The 22,618-nt window shown below is 35.5% G+C and overlaps 1 protein-coding gene across 2 annotated transcripts in view; it reads right to left on the bottom strand.

Annotated features, from left to right (window-relative positions):
- Positions 1 to 22,618, bottom strand: part of LOC149804623 (saccharopine dehydrogenase-like oxidoreductase) — a 58,695-nt gene that overhangs the window by 21,245 nt on the left and 14,832 nt on the right. The window contains exons 4-7 of one of the 2 annotated variants that reach the window (XM_089942552.1): positions 15,564 to 15,693; positions 10,708 to 10,757; positions 8,204 to 8,334; positions 3,762 to 3,879 (exon numbers count right to left, since the gene is read on the bottom strand). In XM_089942552.1, coding sequence (XP_089798678.1) covers positions 3,762 to 3,879; positions 8,204 to 8,334; positions 10,708 to 10,757; positions 15,564 to 15,693 — 429 coding nt within the window. Of the gene's footprint in view, positions 1 to 3,761; positions 3,880 to 6,084; positions 6,216 to 8,203; positions 8,335 to 10,707; positions 10,758 to 15,563; positions 15,694 to 22,618 lie in introns of both variants that reach the window. The other variant, XM_089942548.1, reaches the window with a different exon arrangement.

The raw sequence follows: 22,618 nt of genomic DNA, 5'->3' as shown, positions 1-22,618 counted from the left end.
ATGGTATCAAACCCTTGTACATAAATTCATGATATCCTTGTCCCTAAAGGTGTGCTTCTATGACTTTCACTTTTGTACCCCCAGTAATGCAGCCTGTAGACTTCTGTCTATAATAAGCAAATATGACATGTATTAATAGATAGTCAATCACAGTAAGCTACACATGTCGAGTGATTGTTAGTCTGGTCATGCCCATGGTCTAAAATCTCTATCAAAACATTGAGCAGATAATATTATACAGGTGTTAACAGCCATGTGTCCTGTTTTATGAACACAATGAGTGTACATGCAGAGCTACACACTATGACAAATATTTTTAAAAGGGAGCATGTGATCTAGATTTGCAAAGTAGTTCTCCTAAGGTATTATGATTGGGTATGTTTTTGAAGAATACACTTACGAAGTGTGCTATATGAATTGGAGATTCTGAAATTATAATGGTTCTTTTCTAGAATATTTGTTCCTGAAAATGAATGGTGGCCATACAGTTGTGTTATTTATTATAAAACATTTAAAGGAGACGTAACAAGTTGCACAAAAAAGAAAACATTGATTTAATCGATAATTATACAAATTGAAAAATGTGTCATTTTCAGTTCCAGATTTGCTGATGCTTTTTTAAGTAATAACTTTCCATGATTAAATGGTTTCCTTTCAAACTAATTATTTAAACAAATTTTTTCTTTCAGAAAATTATGATTATATAATTTCACTCAGCAACACTATTTTATTCAATTTGACACTTTTTAAAAATTAATTACTGATTTAACAAATAGCTGGCCAAGCCCTGAAAATACAAACAATTATCAATTCTGGTAAAGTTTTGTCTAAGTTTTATTCTATCAGATTGCCACAAGTCTTGGTGGATGACAATACAAGTTATTTGTTGTTGTTTGTATCTTGTTTTCTATATATAGGCCAGTGCTTTATACATAATGTTCTACAAGTAACATTTGTTAGACTGCTGGGGTATCTACAGTAGAGACCCTTAGACAATCATAAAATTTGTAAAAAAAGAAAATTTTATAGGTCCTGGAGATAAACTTTTGCAGCTACTTTTGACATGTTTTGTGGTTACACGAAGTCTAAACAACTGGGAAAACATAATAACCAAATAACTTAGTTGGCAACACTTCTGCTGACTGTTTGACTAAGAAACATTGTATACACTAGATCTAGCCATCTTTACTTTTGACTTAAGCATGGTCAACATCATCTCAAATCATTGTCCAACAAAGAAACAATCTGTAAATTAAATATATTCTGTTATGACTCTACGGTCTTATTCAAAAAATAACCAACCAGTTAGGTAAAATTCAACAAATAATTTACTCCCTAGAATATAAAGTGAAAATAGAAAAGGAAATCACAGTATTGTGAATTAAATCCCAAATAATCCTAAAGCTTTTATTACAAGTCAAAATGCATATAGTATTTCAAATGAATTCCACTGGTGTTCCTAATGAATTCCAATTTTGAATGTACTGATGTACCAATAGATGTATGGCAATGATATAATCCAGAATGTCTTTGAATGAGTCTTCAATAATCCCAAAATAGTGCTTTTGCCCAAAAGTTAATAAGCTCTTTGTAATTCCAGTAAAGAAAAAATAAAAATAAACCATTCCTCTCAAATTATATCTTAATGAAACAGCAAATACTTTTATGGACTAAAATTTGTTAGGTACATCTAGACTGTTTAATTTTTTACCATGACAGTAGATTGTAATGATCATTTATACTACATAGCTAACTTTTGTCCAAGAGTGTAGTTTCTATTTTTCGATAATGAGCTATAAACAGGTTGTTTATTTGGTTTTCAGTTTTAGAAAACAAACTTGTGTACAATTTGAAGTAATTTTCAAACTGAATTGTTGAAGTGTCGCAGTACATGTCAGTTAGTGATTTAATGTGACATGTCACATGGAAATGTATTGTGACACATCATACGATGAATTGTGACATAGTTGTGGACATATATATATGGAGAGTAGTTAACAATTATTCAATTTCTATTTTAATTACTGTTCTTATTTTATGTTCTGTGTTGTGTTTAGATTTAAAGAGGAATCATTTATTTCAATTATTTATTAGACTTATAAAATAATTAAATGACTGTTTGGATTAAATCCATTCAAAGGAGTTCTGGTTAATGCCACTGTGATACAGCAAGACGACTGGCACATCAGCACAGTCAAGACTATTGATGCATCAGCACAATCAAGCACTTGAACATTCTATTCTTTTGAACTTGTTATACAACTTTTAGCATTATTTTGGATTTAATTCACAATACTGTAAGTTCCTCTTGCATTTTAATTGTATAACAGAGATAATTAAATTATTTGCTAAGTTTTACAAAATGTGGTTTTGCTTCTTTCTGTTACTTAGTTAAAGACCACTGAGTTATAACAAGTTAAAGGAGGAATGAATAATTTTAGTGCATATTAACCTTATATAAAAACCTAAGACACAATATCATGACCTGGATGTGGGTCAGAAGTTCATTTCCAGAATATTCTAAGGACAGACCTTGAACTCAGGAATCTGTAAAAAGCCTTTTATAATTTATAAACATGTCAAACTTCAAGCAAGGTCCTGAACTCAAACCCAAGCAAACATATTTAAATGAATATGACATTAGTCAGGTAAGCCCCAACTTCTACTGATGATTACACATGTTAAGCACACAATGCAAATTAAATATACACAACAAGATACACACACACACACACACGGGTTTGAGTCTCAGGCTCAGTTAACGTAGGTACATGAAAAAGCTTGCCAGTAGCTTCTCAGGGGTCGGTGGTTCTTCCCTCACCAGTTATACTGGCCGCCATGTATAGCCTATCTTGTGCTGAAAAATGGCGTTAAACCCTACAACAACAATGCACAATAGACACATATTCATAAACATGTGTTCATGCATGGCATAAAAAAACAATTTATATATGCAACTTGTGGCAAGCAGATTTATAAAATTTGTCAAGCCCTGGAAAATATCTGGTGTACCCTTTAATTCTTACTTCTGACAAATATGGATAAAATCCACAAATGACCTCATGATAATGTTCACAGTAAATTGGCAGTCAATACCTTTTTGCTACAAAAGAAGTTTGTGCCAGTCTGTTCCAAGCAGAATATGTCACATTATTTGTTCTAAGAGACATATCGTAAAGAATTAACAAGCACACAGGTCTAAGGAAATTGTTAGCATAATTGTACACCTTGATCAAGAAATTATGCACGGTGCTTAAAAAGCCCATCCTCCCAATGATGTGGCCCTAATCTGAGATTGTGCTTTTCCAGATTAAATGTGGTAACATTAGCAAGTGTTTCATGGAACAAGTAATCCACCAGAGATTGAGTATATCTTTCTGTTTTCATAGGCATAAGAGGAAACCTATAAGACTACAAATGTTTGGCATAATTGTAAAATACAGCAAGAGATGTAAAATAAATGTCTTTCAAATACTCTGAAAGAGGACTCTAATACTGTTAATGATACTGTCACTGCTGCATTCAAAATATAGGCCATAACACTATGTTGCCATCAGTGCTGCAGTCAGAAAGTAAGACCTTTACACTGTTAATGAATGCTGCATAACACTTAATGATGCTATCAATGCTGCATTTAAAAAAGCAGGACTTTAACACTGTTAATGATGCTATCATTACTGCAGTCAGAAGAGTGATACTTATGTTTTATAATTTACATTCAAGACAAAAACAGAGGAGATAACTCAAGCCTTGATACATACAGGTCGCTGTTTCTTCGTTTCATAATTATAGCGAATAGATCTATGAATAATGGACTTGTCACTGCCAGGGAATGGCAAACACCACTTATTGACATCATTATTGTAGAATACCAATGACCTGTAAAAAAAAAAAAAAATATAAAACTTGTTAAATAAGAGGTTTTAGGTGTTTTCACCATGTCACAGCCACCCAAGCACATTCAGCCGATGCCAATGCAACATCTGGTGTGCAATGCATTGAAAATAAATCATACGACTAGATTCTACTAGATATATGCTCATTCAACCTTCAATGAAATAAATCAGATCTTATGTCTGCAAGTTCTGTATCACATTTGAATGATTTTTAAGCAGTTATGAAATGAAGGTTGGTGGATCTGTGCTGTGGGAAATGATGTACCATCTACACTGCAGCTGTTAATTAGAAAACTGATTTGTGGTTTATGCCGTCGCACATTAAAAGTATTTTCACCCTAATCTGTACTATTTCTCTGAAACAGTTTTTATTTAATATTATTTTCCTAATCAATTGAACTTTGATATTATGCAACAGTCTGCTTTTTGTTTACTAGGTTTAAAATAAAATAACTAGAACACAAAGCTTTTTTAAGGATGTGGATTGACACATATGTATAGATGGACATGCACAGAGACAACAAAGAGACAGCAAAGAAATCATCATGGTGAGGCTAGACAAAAATGTGCATCAGTAATGAATAACAGCATCACTTTGCTGAGAAAATGTTTCTCTTTAAAGATGAAGTCTCTCATAGTAAGGTTAACAATCGCACATAAAAATTATTCCTCAATAATATTTGCAAAAAATGCTTTATTAATATCACATTTGATTTAAAGAAAGTGATACTAAATTGAGGTTTCTTTTTCTTTTTTGTTTTCAAGTTCCACTTTATGCAAATATTTCATCTGAATTAGGTAGATCTACCTATATCTCAACATTTACTGAACAAAGTGAAGTCTCAATACAATTTCGTTATAATACAATTTGGATGTAAAGCATCCCCCTTCATGGGACAATCAAAGTAGAAGGTCAGATAACAAAATTCAGAGACCCCTGGACATGGTTTGAATCAACCACTGTTGTTGGAGAATGTTTGGTCCAAATATGATGAAAAAGTAGTGTGGTTCCTCAGTTGGGTCGCCAGAGCAGACAAAGCCTGGGAAAGAGAAACTGTTTTACTTTCTCTCCCCTCTGCCTATTGAAAATACAAACATGTTATTGCCTACAGTTCACTTGGTCTAGGATGGCTTCATAAAGAAATGCTGAGTTGCTGTACATTTTTATGGGAATGATTAGTCCAGCTGATAGGTCAGCTAACTGTGCAATCTTTTCAGCATTAAAAACTGTTGCTGTCAGAAAATGTGGACAGCCAGATGACTCACCAGTCCAAGACAACAGACTCCTGACCACTGTAACTGTACACAGCTTTCATACAGCTGGACCAACTAGTTGGCAGTCAGAATTGTGTATGAAAGACAATATATGCTTTATGTTCATGCATGGTGTTGTGATTTGGTCAAGTTCCAAAACTTCACATCTGGCTTGTTTCTTAATATTTTCATGCACAAATGAGGTAAATGACACTTGTATACACTCACACCTCACTGGCAGTGAATAAGTTTGACTGTAAACCCTCATGCTTCATAGGCGGTTGATATCTGATTGCAAGCCCTGATGCCTTCTTGGAGTCGTCCTATTTGCGTCCAAACAACATGGATGTCCCCACCAACCCAAAGCACAATTAAAGAAACCTTGGTTTCTTATGAAAAATGCAAAATATAAGAAAGGTCAAAACTCAGTTAAAGCTTTTTAATTTTACTGTTAAGCCCTGCACCAAATTTGGTGACAGTTTACAATTCCATTTAAAGTTACTAAATCTATGATACTAATTCTAAGCAGAAATTAAATTTATAATGAAAGGGCAAATGTCAAGTTGAACAGGGAACATCAATTGGTAAAAATTATGTGTCAATTTAACTTACACTAGGTCTTCTTAATAAAATGCTAAATATTAGGGTTGGTTTCATGCCACCAAGTACTCAAAAAGAAACAAAACTCAAGATACATGCAAACTTGCAAGCTAGATAGAGGACATAAAAGTTTGACAAATTATTTTAAAAACAGAATCTGGACATGGTTTTCTAATAATCAGCATGATAAACAAATTGATGTCAATAAGTCTATTAAAAGTTACTGAGTGGAAAACAAAGATGGATGGATGGGATATGACAGAATGGGATAGATGAGCAATGGTAACACTAGGCACCCCTTCACATCATATGGAAAGGGTAACAATAAAAATACCTCTTCTTGATTTTATGCGGACTCCTAGGAAGCGGTGTAGGGAAGAGGCTTTTGCGGAGAGGTTTCAGCTCTGATGAATGGTGGAAACCATATACTGCACTCTCCAATGTTCCTGTATTTACAGCAGTTCCCTGTTGTTCAAATTTGTACAAATATTTAAAGATCAATATTTCTCCATATGCATGCATTTGCCAATTATTTTTTTGCTGTTGATTTTATTTATTATTTAAGCAAAAATACTGATAAAAGACTGAAGCCCAGATCAGTACTTCTTGGAGATAATTTCAAAACATGCAGTGGTTGAAACCAGAGCTAATGATAATGTAAAAGTCTAGATCTATAAGGTATCACCTAAACTAATTAAGCCAATCATCTGTTATTGCAGGCCTTTGTCGCACACAATTTTTTTTCCTGCTTTTACTTAAGATTTGCAAACCAATTAAGAATGTTAATTGCATTAGATAGACAGCTGCATCAAAGTCTAAAGCCTTTAAAAAAAGTAAAATGTTTATCAAGTTCAGTCTCTTGGCTTTTACAAAGGGAGAGAAAACAATAAAGTTTAACTCAGCTGGTTCCAGTAAGGTAATTGACACTGAAATTTCCAGTCATTTCATCCAGATGCAACTATTTCCAGAAAATAAAATTTAACCAATTATAATAATTGTTATGCTATTGTACAGGTTAATGCTAAACATAGTATACTCTTGGTACATCTAAACTTGCAACTAATGCACTGGAACTCTTTAAAAATGTAGCAGAAAAAAAACCTGGAAATATATCAGGAGTTTAATTTATTAGTGTAGTAACCTCTTCTATTCAAATGCTTCCTTATTTCATTCTGAAAACAATTATTATTGGTGCCTCCCAAGATGCAAGACAAAAGAAGGGATACTGGTGCTATGATTTCTTTGCACAAGATGAACCTATTTCAGGCTTAACAGCAGACAAAAGACTGGCTTGACATTTTAAGCTGCTCTCTTTAAGCGAAAAGTTGGTCACATGGAATATCACCTTTGCTAGCCAAGGAATGTAACATTTAATTTGTTCCATATCTACTTTAGGCATATGTAGCTTGCTGAGTCAATACCTACTGCTCTGGTTATTGAATGCATTTGAAAGAAACACTGATGTCATAAGCAGGTCTGCCATCACATGAAACCCTAGCATACCAGTTCATGCTGCTCCCATGAAGTCAAAAGTAAAGCCAACAGTGTGGACACTGAGCTTTAACTACGTTATATGATGACCGATCTTGGTCTGTAGGTTTGCATTTGAATGCATACAGTTCATAAGGAAATATGGCTAGTTTTATTGTTTAGGAAGTGACAGGTGAAAGAATGTACAATATATTTGTGCAACAGATGGAGAAATGCAGTACCAAAGCTATAAAATGTGCCTTGCTAATAAACTTTTCGGGAGTCATTAATTCCACACAAAATTGAATGTAAACAGAATAATGGTTACATCTAAAATGATAGCTAAGTCTATGGCTCACTATATCAAATCTCTATGCTTTCTGCTACATATCCCCCACCCCACCCCAACACTAACTTAAGGCTCATGACCCATAATCCACTGAATACATTATGTATCCTACTATCCTACTGCTGTGGTTGCATACAAAACATTTGGTCCTAAATATTCAAAAATATTGCTGTAATTTAAATTTGTATAAATATGACCTTAGACTCCCATAATGGGACTACATGGAAGAGGATCCAAAATTATAACCCTTTCACAAACTGTTAATGCACAGGCAACCTATACAGTAAGTTTGGTAAATTTCCAGGAAGTGATCTGGGAGAAGAGGGTTACAGATAGACTGATGGACAGGCAGACAATTACAACATGAACAATGCTTTATAAAATGCATGAGAACAGTGACATGCCTTGTAATTTTATTGTCTTTATCATAAATCCAGAGCACTGTGTGACTTGTCTAAAAGCATGGATAGGTTTGTATAATAACACCTTTTTGGATGGGAATCTGGGATGCTGTGAATGGGTTACAAATGTGACTTGTCTAAAAGTAAAGATAGGTTTATAAAATCTTTTTTGGCTGGGGATCTGGGATTGCTGTTTTGGAGAAGTGAATGGGTTACAAAAGTTAAAAAAATACCTCTTTTTGATTTTATGTGAACTTTTAGGAAGTGATGTGGGAAACAAACTTCTACGAAGCGGTTTTAGTTCAGCTGCATGATGGAATCCATGTATGGCACTCTCCAATGTCCCTGTATTAAGCCCTCCACCCTATTTAAACACAGGTAAAACATCTTGAAATTTCAATAAATTTATGAAAATATAGTTGAATCTTTTGCACTTTAAAAACAAATGTTGTCAGAGTAGAGAAACAAGCTTGACAGCTCTTGCATTTGCCAGTAATTGCATAATTAGGTCATAATTATATGGGTTCTATTTCTGTGGAGGCCCTGTTAAGGTGATGTACTTGTGACCTGATGGGAATGGAGCGGATAAAATCCTCATCACCAGTTCCACTAATGTGGCTCATTTTGGGAAGGCAATTTACATGCCTTGGCATAATATAACTTTAAAAGTGCTGTTGTTCTGTCAATACCAAATCAAACCATTTCAGAAATATAGGCCACAATCACCTAGATTTTGCTGCAGTGTAGCACAAGCCAGGATTCAGAAATATGGGATTCTAGTTTGATGGTTCCATGTACATAGTGGCATATTTCATAGTTAATCCACCAAATGATCTTAATTTGCCTGCAACACAGAAGGTCCTAACAACAGGTGTCATAATCGAGAGAATTTGAATGAAACAATGTTCAAAGCTAATGTTAACTTTGAACAGCAGTATTTTTAGGGTACTGTATGCAGTCCCTACCCTACATTTCAGGATCCTAACAATTATCTTTGTTGATGTCCAAAAAACAAAGACATTAATTTCCAACAAAACTGCATGTACTCTTATGGCTGGGATTTGTGTGGAGCACAATCAAATGTTATTTTTATTTCTGACTTAAGCCAATCAGCAAAAGTATATTGCAAAGTCAAATCAACATTTTTTTTCATCATCTCACTGAGTATAAGATTAAACTGTTTCAACTGGAGGATTAAACAGACAGTTGGAGACACTGATGCCTTCATGCAAAATTAAAGAGAAATATCACTTTCTTTAATGAAATTTCCTTAGTTACAGTCCCAAGTATAGCCCTCTATTACAAATATTCAAGACTAATGTCATTTACCTAACTCAAGAAGTAAAGCACCAACTTAACAAATTAGGAATAAGAAAATTCCATGTGGCAGGCATATACAATGAAAAAAGTTAAGCAAATTTTGTCATTTTTTTCTTACTAGAAAATCATTATAAAAAGAAACAATGGCATTCGCTCATTTATACAGGGCATCAATAGCGTGACTTACAAAGGAACAACCATCCCAAATAATTGTGACACAGCTTTCACAACACAGACTCAAATGATTTTCCATGTTTTAATTAAATGGCAAACGAAATTAAAGTTTATTATACCAATTTCATTAATATTTCCAGCTTACACAACATGGATTCAAATGATTAACAATGTTTTGAATAAATGGTATAAGGAATTAAAGTTTATTATACCCATTTCATTTATTTGTCCTTTCTTTTCAGTGAATGCAAAAATTCTGATATGTAAGACATGCAGTCTCAAAACTTCCATCACTTAATAACGATGAAACAAAAATGTATTTGCTTGGTATATAAGGGTTAATCAACACTCGATAGTTTATATTATGCCAAGAAAAATGGAATCAAGTGCCTGTGCCCAAGGACACACCATGATGGCTGACCCGGTTTGGGTAGGATTCAGACCAATAATCCGTTGGTAATGAGTCTGGCACGCTTAACTATTTAGTCACTGGGGCTCCTAAAACAGCAAGAGTACCTCAATGGCACTTACATTCAACTAGTCATTGGAATTCCTACAAAGGAAATCAAAGTTTTCTTCGTTTACCCTGCCAACATGGATTATGGAGGTCTTTCATGCACTGAAGGGCGGCATTTAACATTTGTCTGTCTTTATTCACTTAGCATGAAATGGGCTGGGGAAGACAGTGAGGAAATGGTGTCTTAACATTTGACAGACTTCCTTGTCCAAAAAGAAGTCTTGAACTCTCATTTGAATATATTTTCTTCCCTACCCTCCTCCTATTTTCACCTTCTTTCATTTGAAACAAAACTTTATGAATCCACCTTTCCATAAAATGTTGCAGTTGAAATGGTCTCAAATGCATTCACTGCATTGTTCAGCTGTTACTCCAAGAAGCACTGTCTGAACGAAAATCTGTTCAATTACACTCCTCTTTCAATTCTGTCATCATGAATGTAATTTTTGTGTTAAAAATTCATTAAATTTCACTTCCACTATTTTAGGCTGGAATTATTTTTTCAAATTATATTACACCATTCATTAAATTTGTAACTGTAGAAGTACATAACAATACGACTTTACAGATAGTGATTTACATATTCACTGGCTTACTTCATAGATTTAAAAATTCTGAGTTCATAAATTAAAAATCTTTTATCCAAGGCTGCTGACAAGTAAGCAAATTAAACATCTGTCAGTTTATCTTATTCTTAAAAAATTTATCCCAGTATATTGTACTTACAGCTGACCCATTCATGATGTTTACATAGAATTCGACTGCATTCAGTTCCCCTGTAGAAAGAGTTGAAAAGTTACCAAAACTACTTTATACAGACAAGACAAATGTAAGTAAAACATATATTATGTATCATATCAAGCAGGCAAGCTAAGAAATGAAAACTGAATAACTGTGATGCTGTTACCAGCAGTCAGCCATTGTTACTTGGCTGTTTGGCTATTAAACAATGCAACGAGCTGCAATGCACAGTAACTCATATTTGTAATAATGGTTATACGAAATGTACAACTTTCTTTTTTAAATCTGACTATAAAAGATATCCTTTATATTGAAATATGTTTAATAAAGAAGTGTCAAAATAATGTAAAATATTACCAAGTACTTGGTATTTAATGTCAAAATACATTATCTTAAGAAAATTGTTTCTGAGAATATATACCTGATCAAATTAATGTATTGAAATGGACTCTTTTAATAGAGCATTCCCACAACAACAAAAGATCATCTTTCCTGTCAATATATCACCTGACACACCTTCAAAGTGGAAATTCTTTAAGTTCACAAGATCCTCTCTGTGACCAAAAGGTCAAATTCCTTTCTGCTCAAGGCTTTCAAGACAAGAGCCAGGCATATAGGAGCAGCCCGTCTGTCTCTGAGACTTTTCTGGGGACATCTATTGCTAGACTGTGTAGACTGTGCACCCAAGATCTGTCCCATCTGAGAGGGGCTATCAGCAACACTTAGCAAATCTGGCATCTGATTTTATGAATTACTTTCAGTATCAGAGTATTTGGAGGGAAGAGACAGCCCCAAAACCTGCCTCATTTAACCACCAGTGTGTCCACAGCCCAAACCTCTGGGTCCAGGACTGTTGAAACAAAGGTGGGTAGTTTGTGGATCTACCTCATTACAAATAGACTGATCACTGGACCCCTCCCAAATTCAACATATCCATTTAAAGAACAACAGATGAATATACTACTTGGTGAAAAGAGTCTGGTCCCTTCTTGACAACAAATGGACTATGACATTAACCCCAACAGGAATGTGTCTGATCTAGACTAATTTTTGTGCTGGGAGCACCAGCACTGAAAATCACTAACCAGGATACAGAAGTTGGGTTATTTGGTCTCCTTGTTTGAGAACGTATTTCACCACCAAACTTTATGCTGTCCAATGTCCAAAGGCATTTGTGTTGTAAGACATTAACTGACTTGCCAATGATTCAAGGATTGTTTTATCTCAGTTAAGCTGGTGACTTGATGATTTAGATGACTTCAAAATGAGTGCAACTGAGTCAGAAGTGCAATTCACAGTGGGCACTGCATGATGAAGAAGGACCAAGTCTATCATTGTATTGAGTAGACTGAGGAATTGCAAAAGCTTATTAGTGGAAATCCACACCGCTTGACATAAATTCTAAAAGCTTGGTATAATGTGGATGGGTAAAACAAATTCCATGCCCAGATGGATGAAGTGCTTGGAGGTGGTTGCATCTTACTCTTCCCAGTTCACTAGAAAGTTTAGCTGGGAGAAATCTGAGAGAAGGTTGTTCACATCCTGTAATAAAACTGAACAATAATGTTGTCTTGGTACATTGCCATTGCTGTTATGAGACTGACCTAAAAAAAAGGTGACAACATAATATTCATGGGGTTTTGTTGAGCCTGAATGAAAGTGCACAAATTGTTATATTGTTCCTTGGAATGCAAATCAAGGAAATATACATAAAGCTGGATGCACTGAGATACTCAAGTATGCAACTGATTGCAAACTCATCCCTTCTGACGAAAAACTGCTTAGACCATGATGTTCTCCATTTTGGGTTGGCTGAGGACTAGCCTTTGCTTTCCACTGGCTTTTGGTACGAGAAAAAATTCCTGAAATAAAGCCCTGAGTTCTGTCAATGAATTCACTCTACAGGCAGCTTGTAGTCTACAGTGTTGATCTCCTTCAGTAATATTTGAAACTTCTCAGGATCAGATGAAACATGTTATAGAAAACAGAAGTGAAGAGAAGGGGTTGGATAACAAAATCTGAAGCCTCTCTGCAACAACTTGGATCACCCAATCATTTCACAAAATATGGTCAATCCAAAATGAAGGAATCTGGCATCTGCAGGCAGGTTGTCAGGTGGAGGCTGAGGTGGTTGTCATTGGCTGGTGTTGGGAGGCTTGGGGAAGGAGAAATGCGGCTTCTTGTCCACTTCATTACGAGGTACCTGTCCCTACCTGAAGTTAGGCTTGGGATCAGATTCTCTCCTTCTGTTTATAATAATCTCTCCACTGCTACTGAGATTGGGCGAAAAAATCATCAGAGATATATTGAGCTGAGAAGGCAGCTCTTGTGATGCCTGCTGAAAAAAATAACCAACAAAAAACAAGAGGCAATGAGAGTTGGGTCTGTGAGTGATGTAGTTTCAGTGAGGACAGAGAAAGGCATCTTGTTCCACCAAATCTAGAAGTCATCAGGGTACTGGGCATGAAGTGATGTGTCACCTAAAATTAAGTCTTTACAAAAATATAATGACATCACTAATAATCCTAATAATCCAATCTTAATATTGCCTCATGGACAGAATGGGTCATCTTGAAAGTTACACCCTAGTATAACAGCATAGCAGACAGGAAAAATATTTGGAAATGGTTTCTTATTTCCTGGAACTTTGCATAAAGTGTTTAATTTAGTACAAAAAACTTTCGAATCCCTCCCCCTCATCTATAATGAGTTATTATAGATCAAGGACATGTAGGACAGATAGACTGGAGATTATCTGCCATGCTTCCTTTCAGGATTTTGAAAAAGACCAGAATATATTGTTACCTACTTATGTCACGTGCTTTTTTCATTGTAAAAACAGAAGGAAACTTCTGTAAACATTTACAGAGCAAAGTTGAAAAGATTTCATTCACATGTGTTAATGACAGCCTAAGTGTGACCTTGGTAATCACCTTAGTGATGTGGGTGATGGATTCTGATGCATGCTCTTTACCCCATGCTTTTGGCCAGATGAAAGCATATAAGCATATACAGTCAACTTGGCAGCTGATTGGCTGAATGATTGAGAGATGAAATGCAGAGACCAACTGTACCCACATGGTTATGCATATAATGGGAAGGTCACGTGGTATGCAGCACAGCCTGTCAACAAGAGACCAACCTCAGGTCATTAGCCTCTATGTATTAAAGTGCTGCCTCCAATAGGCATTAGTGGCATTTTTTTTTTGCTGATCAAAATTTTGTCGAATACTGTTATTAACAGTGTACTAAGAATGTTGTTTGGAAAGAAAATTGATCAAAATATGTGACTCATTCATTGAGTTGATTCAAATTTCCAGGTACTATCAACTGTTTTGACAATAAAATGAGTGATATGTCAAGGTTTGAGTTACCAATTTTGACTGCAATTTTCTTCACCTTCTACATATAGTGATAAATGTTTTGTCATTTTTTAGTAAAAAATATGGGATACAAGCCTGACCCTACATTATAAGCTGGTTCGGGAGTTATCGGGATACAAGTTATCTAAGGGAGTGGTGTATGTTGTGGTAACCTTAATAGAAAAAATATAAACCTTATGAATGGATGGATAGGTATAAATAATGACAATCCTGATGTTGATAGGTGATTAAGTGTTATGTTACTTGTATTCCAGCTAAAGCTTAAACAGTGTAGCATCTGATACATGGGTGGCTACCTATTATTGGGAAGGGGAGGTAATTTGGAAGAGTTCTTCTCTTTCTCTATTGACTATGATATATAGATGAGAATGATAAATTTGTGTCTTTCCTGGAGGGAATACCTCAAGAGGTATAAGAGTTTATTTCCTTACATTATTTTGATTGGAGAATGTCTGAGATTGAAAAATCATTTACAATTTATTATTGCAATATAATTCAACAACTAAACTGCAGCAATAAGGAAACAAAAATTAATGGGATCAATGAAATCATATTTGTGATACTTATAGAGTATCAGACTGACATTTGACAAAATATTCACAAGATTTGAGTAAACTCTGTGGATCTTATTTCTTTTGCAGTCATTAATTGGTACTGGTGTGAAATGAAAACAAACTGTCCTTTTGGGTCACTTCTATCATACACTGATAAGCTTTTGGAATATACAAAGAATCACTACTGAGAAAATAATTGTTACATTCTCTCAAACATGCAATCTATTATTTAAAACACTTGCAAGTTATATTGCTGGATGAACCAAAATTCAAGGGCAGTTTTCCTCACATTGTCAGATATCAGTGAAATTACGTGCAGTATAAAAGGTGTAGTGGTATAATGGGTGGCTTTATAGTGACATAAACATTATTACACAGAGCTAGGCATCATGTACCAGTGTTTATGGGGGCATGAAAAAAATGATTAAGATGGGATTTATACACTATAAATGTCTTTACAGAACTGATGCTGAAAAGATATGAATATTTAATCTGTTCTGCTTCCATTAACACATAAGAATCAAATTACAAACCATATAAACATGTTTATAAGTTGAGTCCACTTACATGGTACAAAGACCCAGATCTGCCATCACATTATGCATTGGCAGATCTTGCTCTGTGCAGTTTCATAGGAGTAATCAGAAGAACAAACAATACAGATCCAGATCTGCAGGCAAACTATACTACTGCAGATCAGGATCTTTGTTGTTTGCAGTCTGACTTGACTTATAAGCAAGTACAGATGGTATATAATTGCGAGGTATTTAGTGTATCCTTTATATGCTTATAATTTTAAGATAGAGACAATAAGAAATATTACTATTCTATGTTTAAAGAAATGACTGTTGCACCTGAATCCTACTACCAAATGCATGAATTATTTAAAGAGATTCTTATTTACCATCAAACTGTTTCCTCATGAAGGTAACACCCATGTCACTCGGAACACTGTCAAATCCACAAGCACCTACCACATAAACATTAGATTTCTTGGCATCTCCATGATACAAGAGTTGCATACGCTCCAAAAACTGAAAGATAATATTATATATAATTACAGTCTACTCAATTTTATCTGATTTCTGTTTAACAAACATTTACATCTATATGGTGAAATATCATGAAACAGTTCCTATCTTACATAAACTAATGACTTTTGAAGTCGGATACAAAGATTTATCAATCCCAGCAAAATTATATCTACTAAATTGCAGACCAATGTGTACCAGTATATATGATTTTTCTAGGATAGACAGATCCCTGTATCAACAATAAATCAAGAGTCAGTAATTATTTTATAAATAAGGCTTTTAATTTTATAATGTGCATTAATGTGAACAGCTTTAAGACATGCATCAAAGAAAATTTTGCTGCATAAAAGATATACATAGTAATAATTCAAAATGAAACATGCTTTTAAACCATAAAACAGACATATATATATATATATATATATATCCATACAAGTCTAAAAATGAGATCACTGACATACTTTTGGTATGGTTGAGCTCCTCTGCTTGAGATGCATATATATATATATATATATATATATATACACACACACGCCAATTTTCATGAGTGTATATGAAATGGACAAAAGAAGATATTCATAGTGCAAAGAACAGCAGCAAATATACATAATGGTTAAGTGTTAATATTAGGTGATAGTGACCTAGTCATGCAAGGCTTGATTTACCCTCCTTGAGATGCCTGCACAAGCAAAGTTGCATAAGTGCCAGTTAAAAAATATCCAAGACATTGAGCGTGTAACAAATGGACAGCTGAAAACATGAACATCACTCAAGCATGAAAATTAGGTCACAATTACATAGTTTTTACATGGAATGATTACTTACCATGATATGCATGAACATTACAATTTTCATAACCATAGGTAAAATAGAATCCAAGATATTTGACTTGTATACAAATAACCAGAATTAATTAGCAATTACATAGCTCACCTCTAAAAATCTTTTATTTGTCCCCAGAGGCAATTGCAAACTTTAATTACCATGCTGAATGTAAATCCAGAATACAGTGACCACGAGAATTAAATGTTGGTCCCACATCTAACGAAAGTTTTTTTTGTGCAACTTTTTTATCTTTACATTTAGACTTACCTTTAATTAGCACCATATTGCCAGTATTGTGCTGACATGCCATTAAACCACACAGACACACACAACTTACATATGTAAATACACACAGTGACAGGGCATACAAAAATAAACAGAAAAAGCCCAAACTTATCTATAATATAAAACCAGAGATACCATAAAGAGTTGATCAAAGCCAGTCGTTTCAATAACTGTTCTTAAAATCTTACAATATTGCATATGAGGTGTATGCTCCCTCTGAATAGGATGCTACCCTGAGAGAATTTTACGCTTACAGTGCATAAAGATGGATGTCAGTAGCACCTAAACTGTTAATCCGAGTTTCCTCTAGACTTTCTTACCCCATTTTATATATCTGGATACTTATGTTGGGGTGCTAAGGGTCAGTGTATACTGCCTATTGAAAAGATGGAAACTGCCACCACAAAGCCAGATTCTTCAAGCAGAAAGTACATGTCAATGCAGTAGTCATGAGATACAACAAAACCATCATGACTGCTCAGGTGGCCTAACAGTTAGAGTGTCCACCTTGGATGCAGGAGGTCGCGGGTTTGAACCCAGACAGAGTCATACCAAAGATTTACAAAAATGGTAATAACAGCTACCTCGCTTGGCACTCAGCATTAAGAGGTTAGTGTTAGGACTGGTTGGCCTGGTGTCAGGATAATGTGACTGGGTGGGACATCATGCTACATGTCTGTGGCATGATGTGGCAAATGCAAGACATCACTATAAATTGTCACAATGCAGACATCATAGCGATATGACTGAAATTTCTTTAAAGCTACCTTAAAAATCTAAATCCCACACACATACACACACAAAACCATCATTGACACATGCTTTCTTCTTGATGAGTAAGACTTTCTTCAAGCTGCTGTGACAGCCATAGGTTTCTGGTCATTGTTCTTGGAATATATATGTTGAGAATTATGTGTCCATTTGTTCTTTTACAAACACTATATAACTTTCTGAAATATATTTAAATTTTTTGTACAACAACATTGGGATGGGGTTTAATGTTGATATCACATGACTAATGGATCTCTGATGTCATGGACATGTAGGTTGTTGAGTTTTGTATAGTCATGTGACTAGTAGTGGAAATGGCAAGAACCAGTTAAAATTTCATCAATGCTGTACTTTTGGCAGATTAAAGACACAACAACTGTAACACTTGCAATTTCTCAGAAAATAAATAATTTTCCTATTAATTTCATGAAGGCATGACTCATAACTTTAAGTTTGTAAGTCCCACTTGCAAGAGGCTACCTAATAAACCCACCTAATTCCATTTTTACAATAGGCAACTGACTCAGATACTACACCCCAACATGAATGTTCAAATATCAAAAATGGAGTGGGAAGGGTCAAAGGAAACTTTCATTACTAAACTGTAAGGGATATCAATAGTGCAGCATACCTCCTGTAATGGCAAAATACACCTTGCTTTTGAAGCCAACATATTGACACCTTTGAGTTTCACTGGATCATGGTCAGTATAATCAAAATATGAAGCGTTTAAACATTGATTCATGTAATATACCTTTATATATACCATGACTTACTCATCAAACAAAAAAAGTTTAATTTGCATGCTTGGAGTGGTCACTGCTGGGTTGAGAAATATCTGACCACTGATTGCGAAAGATAGGTGACATGATTGTATGGCATTTATATAGAAAATATGCTGGGGGGGGGGGAGGATTATAATGGCCATTTTGAACAGGTGACCACTGAACTTGACTGTGTGTGTGCAGGTGTATATATACACAATATATGATTACATTACTGCCAGACAGAAAGTAATGCTGTTATGTGCTTTACCATGCACAGGCAGCTGGATGTATGCAACCTATATTTATATATTACAGTAAAGCCTGTCTTGGTATAAGAGACCGGGCCCTCAAAACACAGACTGATTATAGTATTATGACCTGTAATGAAAGACAACCTGTCATGAGAGACCACAATGTTTTGGCAGAAAGGGTGGTCTTGTAAGAAAAGCTCCACTGAAATATGTTGAAATTTGCAATCAGTATTACTGTCTCTATCCCTTTTAAAGAGGGGGGCCAATGAGTGGCCAATTGGACTGAAGCACTCACTGTTATGGAGCACTGCCATCCCAAGTTTGGCCAATGTGGGTACGTGAGAAAACTTGCCCATGGGATGGTGGTTCTTTCAGAGGCTTTTCTGGGTTCTTCCTCCACAGTTAGAATGGCCACCATGTATAACCTGTCTTGTGCTGAAAAATGGTGTTAAATCCAATAACAACAATCCTTTTAAAGACTGAAATGGGGTCAATTAAAATCCTTCTGATTTGAAGTAAAATCTCCTAATCCAATGCACTGTAACTTTCGTGATTTGACCAGTTTGGGATGTCACATCTTTGTGTGTTTAAAGAAACCAAACCATTGTGGGAAAACAACAGATGGTTCAGCTCAATTAATAAGGTATTAACATAGTAATATCACCGAGTCTGCCAGCTAAAGCTACAGTGAATATGAAGCAGGTGTTATTCAAATGACTAGACTGTGAGGCTACAGACAGTGGTTTGAAGGGTAGCTCATTTAGCTAAGTCAGAACCCACAGCTGACTCTATTTTAAACACAAGGACAAAATATTTGGTTGAAAGTCAAACTTGGCAAGAGGGCTGGAGACATCATTGCTTTAGCCTAATCCTTCCCTTCAATTATAGCAAAACATCTCAGAAATCATGGAATGGATGTCCTTGATCATGATCTTCTAAAATCAGCAAACAAAGTTAGCTAGTTGTGATATCAAGTCTTTCAGGGGCTGACATGTTTCTCTCCTCACGCCACTCCTCAGATTTTAAAGTGGCTGGCCTTTCTGTCCCAGCAATTCTTTTCACCACTTGTTTGCAGAATGTTTCTTTCTGTAAACTTGTTTGATATGAGACAGGCATGAAGGTTCAACATTTCTGAAATGGGATAGAAAACTTGCAAGAAAAGAAAGATTTTAATGAGAATTTCTGTCACTAGATTTAGGAGGTCATCTACTAATAAAAGATACCACTTGGAAAGCAATTGGCATTAGTCTACAAACTGATTTGCCAATTTCTGAGTGATCTTGGGAATCAGGAGTATGGGGAAAGGTACATGCATCAAGACTTTTCCAGTTCTGTGAAAGGGTCTTGACTACTAGGAGTTAGGATCTTGGGCTGGCATGATAAGGGTTGGGAGCTTGACACACTACCTCACTGCAAAGAGGTCCACAAGAGGTCAACCCCAGCATGAACAGTTCTGACTGAAGAGAGTGCCATTTAGTGATGGTTCTGACTGGACATCAAACCTAAAACAGTGAGCCTACATCCCATAAAAAAAGCAGAGATCTGGGGACTTGCTTTTCCCTTACCTTCTAAGAAGGAATCCAGAAGGTTGGTAATATAACTTACATACAGATAGTGATTTTAGGCAGTTGATCCTGCAATGGGGTAACTGCCATAAACCAGGTGAGGTCTTTCTATTTGCAGAGACAAGACCTACTGTTATTGGTTTAGACGGCAAAGAATTATCTGCAGAAGTTTCATGAACAAGCGATGAGCTCGATGTTCATCCTGATAAGACACAAGTGGGAAAGAAATTCCAAGGCTGAAATTCGGCTTGCTCAAGACAATATAGAAATGATTCTCAAGGAACATTCTTGAAGGAGACAGACATGGTTCAAGACAGTTTAAACTCCATGCCCTGATGAAATAAAGGTAAGATGGAATGAAATCAGATTTGTCTTTCTTGACAAGAAATCCAAGGTGAAGCAAAAGCAAAACAAAGAATTTCATGTCTTCAAACAAAGGACTGCTCAAGCAATGCTTGCAGACCATCATCTAGGTAGTTTGACACCAAAGACATAGAGGTGGTCCTGAATAAGACAAGGCAAAACAATGGTACAGAAATCAGTCAGGTACTGCACTGTCCCAACTCTGTGATTTCTTCAGGATTTTTACACAGATGGTGAATTCCTCTTCATGCATTTTCGTAAGTGGGATTTACACAATTTTTCATGGGCAATTGGGGTGGGGAAAGTCAGTGTCTATGAAAACAATATGTATAAATAGATTCCTACAAATGTTTTTACAAACGTATATATGATAAATAATGAATACAGAGAACACTTACAGTTAATTATCTTCATTACTGGCACAGCTGTGATCATGTGTTATGACAAATGGCATCACATCATATGCATTCAAACTGCATGTAATAGCAGACACAACATGGTACATTAGACCTGCATGCAACAGCAGACACAACACAGTGCATTAGAACTGCATATAACAGCAGACACAACATATCGTATTAGAACTGCATATAACAGCAGACACAACATATCATATTAGAACTGCATATAACAGCAGACACAACATATCGTATTAGAACTGCATGTAATAGCAGACACAGCATGGTGCATTAGAACTGCATGTAATAGCAGACACAACATATCATATTAGAACTGCATGTAATAGGAGACACAGCATGGTGCATTTGAACTGCATGTAATAGCAGACACAGCATGGTGCATTAGAACTGCATGTAATAGCAGACACAGCATGGTGCATTAGAACTACATGTAACAGCAGACACAACATATCGTATTAGAACTGCATGTAACAGCAGACACAGCAAAGTGTATTAGAACTGCATGTAATAGTAGACACAACAAAGTGTATTAGAACTGCAAGTAATAGCAGACACAATATGGTGCGTTAGAACTGCATGTAATAGCAGACACAACATAGTGTATTAGAACTGCATGTAATAGCAGACACAACATGGTGCATTAGAACTGTATGCAATAACAGACACAACACAGTGAATTAGACATGCATATAACAGCAGACACAACATAGTTCATTAGAACTACATGTAATCATAGAGACATTACAACTTAAAATCAAAAACTGTACATCTGCCATTGTGCAATCTCTACAAGTGCAGTTGGTAAAACACTTTTAACTAGATACTGAACAAACTCCCTGCTCAATTGCAAGCCACTTAATAGAGGTTGATTATGGATGTTCATCACAATTTCAAGCACTTGCATGATCAGACTGAATGTTACTAGTTTCATTATGCTCACAGCAAGTCAACTGTGCAATTTTTGCACATTTGCGTGGAGGAGAGATTCATTCAATTTAGCAGTGACTCATACAATCACACATACTGGAGAATGCATAGTGAACTTACAGTAAAATGGATACTATGAATTAAGATAAATGCAAGAGAAATTAAATTAATGTTCTTGTTACTTTGAAAATAAGGGCTATTCCATTTAAATATACATGGTACCCAGGGAAGGCAGGTTTTTTTACAAATATATACCAAGGTACTTTTATTTCATGGAGTTCATATTAAAATGATAAGAAAATTCTAAATTGCATCTATAGATGAGTACCCCACTTTAAAACTGCCTACCCTGGGTCCCATGTATGTTTTAATGGAACAGCCCTAATCACTTACATAATATAGCCTGTGTGTGTGATTTGAATTTTTAGTGTAGCCTTTAAAAAAATTCAGTCATATTGCTATGATGTCTGCAGTGTGGCAGTTTATAGTGATGCCTAGCACCAGGGCATCATGCCGCAGACATGTAGCATGATGTCCCACCCAGTCACATTATCCTGACACCAGACCAACTAGTCCTAAAACTAACTTTTTAATCTGAGCACCAAGCAAGGCAGCCATTAGTACCAGCTTTATTAGTCTTTGGTATGACTTGACAGGGAATCGAACCCACGACCTCCCACATCCAAGGTGAATGCTCTAACCACTAGGCTACTGGAGCGGTTCATAATATAGCGTGAAAAAACGGACAAGAA

Source organism: Sinohyriopsis cumingii, chromosome 2 (genome assembly GCF_028554795.1).
Source record: "Sinohyriopsis cumingii isolate HCF-2022 chromosome 2, ASM2855479v2, whole genome shotgun sequence".
Lineage (NCBI taxonomy): Eukaryota > Metazoa > Mollusca > Bivalvia > Unionida > Unionidae > Sinohyriopsis > Sinohyriopsis cumingii.
This window is presented reverse-complemented; position numbering and strand designations above follow the sequence as displayed.